General features: G+C 42.7%; 1 protein-coding gene across 1 annotated transcript; it reads left to right on the top strand.

The window, feature by feature from the left end:
* Window positions 1–1,592: 1,592 nt before the first annotated feature.
* LOC123445644 (thioredoxin H-type-like) lies at window positions 1,593–3,994 on the top strand. The gene is made up of 4 exons (XM_045122659.1): window positions 1,593–1,677; window positions 2,196–2,287; window positions 2,385–2,510; window positions 2,602–3,994. The coding sequence occupies exons 1-4, from the start codon at window positions 1,653–1,655 to the stop codon at window positions 2,965–2,967; spliced, it is 609 nt and encodes a 202-aa protein (XP_044978594.1). The 5' UTR covers window positions 1,593–1,652; the 3' UTR covers window positions 2,968–3,994.
* Window positions 3,995–6,007: the final 2,013 nt, after the last annotated feature.

Raw genomic sequence — 6,007 nt, 5'->3', positions numbered from 1 at the left:
CCATCACCGTCCAGCAAGCCTACGATGAGATTACTCACGAATGGTGAAGAGCATCATGGAATTGGCGATGAAGGAAGGTTGGTGATGACGATGGCGACGATCTCCCCTCTCCGGAGCCCAGAACGGACTCCAGATCTGCCCTCCAGAGGAAGAACAGGTGGTGGCGGCGCCTCCGTATCGTAAAACGCGATGAACTCTCCTCCTTGATTTTTTTTCCGGGCGAAAGGGACTAAATAGAGCTGGAATTGGAGGCGGTGGAGTTCCGTGGGCCCCACAAGCCTGCTGGGCGCGGCCAGGGGGCGCGCCTGCTGGGGCTTGTGGGCTCACGGCTCCACTCCCTCCGCTGATTCTTGCGCGAGTATTTTTCATAAATCCCAGAAAAATTCTCCGTAAATTTTTAGGTCATTCCGAGAAAACTTTTATTTCTGCGCAAAAACAACACCATGGCAATTCTGCTGAAAACAGCGTCAGTCCGGGTTAGTTCCATTCAATCATGCAAATTAGAGTCCGAAACAAGGGCAAAAGAGTTTGAAAAAATAGATACGATGGAGACGTATCACACGGTTATTTAAATTTTATCTTTGAATCGGCATTCGACCAACGGCGGGCCTGTCCAGAACATTCTTGATAATGTCTCCCGTTGTAACCATCCTAATTCGAATTTGAATGGGCAGCGTGCAGTAGAGAAACTAGCAGAATTAGAATCAAGAATGATGGGCGCATGGTCCGAAAGTGTCTCGATACGCTCTAGGGCATGCATTGTTACCAAAGAAAATTTTAATTCCCATTCGATATCCATGAGCAGACGATTGAGTTTCTGGTATGTCAGCACGGCACTGAACGGCTATTAATCCACGTGAATAGTCGCATAGACATACTCGCTTCCCGTAGATCCAAACTGTCAATGACAATGTTGAACAAGAAAGGCCAATGTGTGTCAAAGCAGTCGTTTTTTTTCCTCTTCTTTGCACCTCGAGCAAATCATGAAGGAAGGAATGTGTGTAAGCTGCACTATATGCGTGTTTGATCCATCTCCGTCTGTTTCTTAAAAGCTAGATCCGACGCACCTCACGTGCCAGCGATCAATATTCTTAAGTGAAAGTATACTTCATTTATATTAGTTCTTTAGCTTTATGAATTTTTCAAATTTTAGGATCTAATTTTGCATTCTGGAGACGGTCCTGGAACAATGTAAAAGGAATCCCAAAAATGGATGTAAGGGTTGGCAAGAAATATATTTTTATTCATGGCGCCAAAGGAAGCGTAAGTGTAGTTGGGAATCCCTTATTTTTAAAGGAGTGGGTCTGGAATAAATCTTTAGAGGTGACCGGCTAAGTTTCCTTTGGTTCTCTTTTCACGATGCCCACTGCCTAATATTCTCTTCCGACACTTTGATCTAGCCAAGTTCGAATTTGCACTCGTAGCTAGGATCAACTAAAAGATTAACGCGTTGCAGATGACCGTCCAGCTAGGTTTGCTAGGATTCTTATGTTGAAACCTCGTGGGGGCAAAAAGTGGCGAGCATCTATTCCTTCCCATCCGCCGCTCGCTCGATCCAACTTCCGGACAGCCTCAGCTACAACTATATATTGCCATCATAGCGCCCTGCCTGCCTTTCCCCACACGAGCTCACGCCGTGAAAGCAAGGCAGCATGTCAGAATCATTGACCTCCAAAGGTATGGCTAGTTCGTTCTTCCCAGTGTTGCTTCATCATGCTTTCATAAGCCTTAATATATCTTGGATATAATTTCCTGTGGAGTCCTTTTGTTGATATAATATATACTAGAGCACCGTATTGGATTGGTTGTTAAAGGACTAATCGAACAGCGAGTTACTATTAGTCAGTATAAGTGGCATCGGAAAGAGTAAGTATGTCGAAACGTCACATAGAAGTAAAAGTTTCCAACGGACAAAATTTACATTAATCACTAGTAGAAATTGAGTCCAAAACAAAATAAATGCATGCATGCGGGTCACAGTCGGAACTTAGGAAAGGCCACCATGGCATATGGATGGATGACCGGCCTTGCAGCGGCTACGGCGAGGCAGTGGGGTGGGGACGGCACTGGCATGCTGTAGAGTGGTGGGAAGATTGGGCATGGAGGTTGAGGTCTTACTGAGATTATTTATAGGTATATATTCTATTTTTGCTGACTGATGTCTCACGGTAATTTTGTGCTGTGGTGTGGTGTAGTGTTTCCGCGAGGCAGTGATGACTCTTACCTGGTCTATCGCACCATTAAAGATTCCCAGGAGTTAAAATCCACTCTGGCGGAACCCTATCCGGTACCTAGCCATAATTCTTAAATCTCTGTCTGAATTGTGATGGCAAATAATTAAGCTCTAACTTATAAAAAAACGATCTCTCTCTTCTCTTTGAAAGGTGGTGCTCATGTTCCTGGCGGACTGGAACGAACCATCCAGGGTCATGAAGAAACCGTTCAGGGATATGGCCTTGGCTAAAAGGAAACATGCCATATTCTGCAAGCTGGATGTCGACAAGTTTAAAGTAAGTATATATGATGGCGCCGGCCCATTGGTTAAGTCGATCGATGATGGATCATTTCGGTTCTGATGGTTAATTAACCGTGCATACACAGGGTATTGTGGAGCAGTATCGAGTGGAGGCGCTGCCGACGTTCGTGCTGATGGAGAATGGCAAGGAGAAGGGCAGGGTCGTTGGCGCCAAGGTGGACGAGCTGGACACGGCCATCATGGGCAACATACCATCCATAAATTATATAGTAGTGGACGCTGATGCTGCTACGCAGCAAGCGTGTGCTCGTGACAGCGATCCGGCCGTCCAGCCTTCTTTACACTCAACACGATATGAACCACCTGCACCAGTCCCTCACATACATCCCGAAAATAAGAATATATCAGCCAAAATCGTGGGGTCCCAGGTTGAAGAAAGACACAACCTTTTTTGTCGTTGGAGAAAAAAATGTAAGGTCATAGACTCGTAATCTCTCTGTACGGCGCCCGCTACAGCTTGAGCCCTAGGGTCATAGACTGGTAGCCCTCCCGAGTACCTCACCCGCGCGCCCTGGATAGCTAGTTACAACAGGTTTAGAGATAAGTCCTAGCTAGCTTAAACTACTCTTCATAAGATCTCCTATATGGTTACAACTCTAACCGAACCAGCTTGTTTAACACCCTTCCTTAATCACAACTTTATCAAGTTGAGATTATGTTTGAAGTCTTCAAAACTTTGTGTACGTAAAGCTTTTGTAAACCCATCAGCAACTTGATCTTTTGAATGAATAAACCGAATGTCCAAGAGTTTATTTGCAACTCTCTCTCACACAAAATGAAAATCTATCTCAATGTGCTTTGTTCTAGCATGAAAGACTAGATTGGCAGACAAGTATGTGGCTCCAACATTGTCACACCAGAAACAGGGAGTCTTAGAGCTTTTTATACCCAACTCCTTTAGCATGGATTGCACCCATATGACTTCAGCTGTGGCATTTGCTAGTGCCTTGTACCCTGCCTCGATGCTAGATCTGGAAACAGTGGCTTGTTTTCTAGCAGACCATGAAATGAGATTAGGTCCAAAAAATATTGCAAACCCACCTGTTGAACGTCTGTCATCTAGGCATCCTGCCCAGTCTGAATTAGAAAAAGCACTCACAAGTGTAGAAGGGGACTTGCTGAAATTTAGACCAATATTCAGCGTATGTTTCACATATCTTACTATACGCTTGGCAGCTGTGAAGTGAACTGTGGTTGGTGCATGTAAAAACTAACACACCTTGTTTACAGCAAAGGAGATATCAGGTCTTGTAAGTGTCAAATACTGAAGAGCACCTACCAGACATCTGTATTTAGTAGTGTCCACTGAATCTATAGGTGTTCCTTCCATGAGAGATAGTTTTTCTGTACTAGATAAAGGAGTGGGTGTGGGTTTACAACCTTGTAGGCCAGGCTTTTTTACCAAGTCTGTTGCATATTTTTCTTGAGAAAGATGAAGTGCATTCTTGTTTTTCTTCACCTCAATTCCAAGGAAATAATGTAACTCTCCAAGATCCTTAAGAGCAAATTCTGCACTTAAATCCTTCAAAAGTCCTGAGATTGCCTCATTAGATGAAGATGTAATAATGATATCATCAACATAGATAAGAACAAAGATTGATGTATTGAACTTATTGTAAATGAACAATGAAGTGTCAGACTTTAAAGGAGCAAAACCAAGTGTCTGCATCTTTTTACTGAGACGGGAGTACAAAGCCCTTGGAGCTTGCTTCAATCCATATAGAGCTTTATCCAACTTACACACATAAGAAGGTGCAAGTCTACTTTCAAACCCAGGAGGTTATTTCATGTACACTTCCTCCTCCAGAACACCATGAAGAAACGCGTTCTATACATCCATCCGGCGAAGGCTCCATCCCCTGGATACGGCAATAGATAGGACAAGATGAATGGTCGCAACTTTTACAACTGGACTAAAGGTATCCTCATAGTCTATACCAAACCGTTGTTTGAAGCCTTTCGCAACAAGCCTAGCCTTCTATCTCGATCAATGGTTCCATCAGCCTTTCTTTTTATGCGAAAGACCCACTTGCAGTCAACCAGGTGCCACGTTTTATTTTTCTCGAGAGCTTTAATTATATTCTTCATGCATCTATCTATACCTATACTAATTAGAGACTCTCCAGAAATTACCACGTTAATTAGATTTTATGAGCCGTTAATCTGGTGGGACCGAATTATTACGGTCTAGATCGACTCATAGAAGAAGAAGAAAAAAAATAGACGTATCTCTCGCGTAAAAAAACAGACATATCTCTCTACATGACCCTACTCCCTAAATCTCCTACGTCACGTATCTATGTCCAATGACCATACTCTCTCAACCTCTCATGTCTCACGATATCTCTCCAATCATAAATAAAAAATACGTATCCCTCTCCCATTAGCCAACTCCATCAATCTCTCAAGTAGCTCTAAGAAACTCTCACGTGAAAAGCTCTGACCATGGCCCAAATCTCTCTCAATGTCTCACGTAATTCTCTTCCTAGAGTGCAATCGTGAAACAAGTGCAAGATCCATCAACAGACACGCTTCTTCTTCCTCTGTCGGAGATTCAACTGGTGGTGATTCAGGATTCAGGTATTGACAGATGCACATGTGCACAGATCGACAAGTCAAAGACAAGATTTAAATATATATATTTTTGGAATATACAGGCTCAGATCAATTCCGTTTGTTTCCTAATCTATTTCGTATCTTCACCCCTTCCTATCTGTCACCTACCCAGGCCCTAATCTCTCTTATAACAGATCATCTCATCCTTGGGTGCGCTTGAGTAGAAAATTGGAAGATTGATCAACATCTATTCGTACTGCAGAATTCTACTTCTTCTATCTGACATGCAAGTGGCGATGATTCAGGTATTGATAGATGCATGTGCTCAGATCCAAAGGCAAGATTCTTTTTTTTTTTTTGCAATATGGATGCTCAGATCAATTCTGCCAAAGGTGAATGATGTGATGTGATTATGCATGGAGCGCTGGATGTTCTCCTATTCTCATGTTATGTGCCAAAATCTGGCAGAATTTGTCCACTCATCAAGGATCATCGCAACCTCGGATTAGTTCTTCTTCTCAAGTTGAACGTTCAATCTAGCAGCAATCTTTTGATTGACCCATGTCTATACAAACCAGTACAGATCTTTTGCATAGATGGGTATATGATGATTTTCCATCAAATAAATGCAAGATTCAAGTTGTATTTATTTTCTAATATGCTCTTGAAGAAATTTGTCTGCTCGTTGGGTACTGTAGCAAGCTCAGTTTATTCTTCTTATCATGTCAAAGGTGCAATTCTAGCATTCATATAATTGATCTCCATGGATAGTAACCAATATGATTGTTTTCTGTCCGAAAGTTTGTTGTGATGTCGGACCTATCTTCAACTTGGAGAAGGTAGATGGAGAAAAAAAAGGTAATGTGAGATGCCATTGGGGTAACATAAATAATACTCCCTCCATCTCGGTTTATA

Source organism: Hordeum vulgare, chromosome 3H, assembly GCF_904849725.1.
Source record: "Hordeum vulgare subsp. vulgare chromosome 3H, MorexV3_pseudomolecules_assembly, whole genome shotgun sequence".
In the NCBI taxonomy this organism is placed as follows: domain Eukaryota; kingdom Viridiplantae; phylum Streptophyta; class Magnoliopsida; order Poales; family Poaceae; genus Hordeum; species Hordeum vulgare.
Note: the sequence above shows the minus strand (reverse complement) of the source record. Positions and strands in the feature narration are given on the sequence as shown.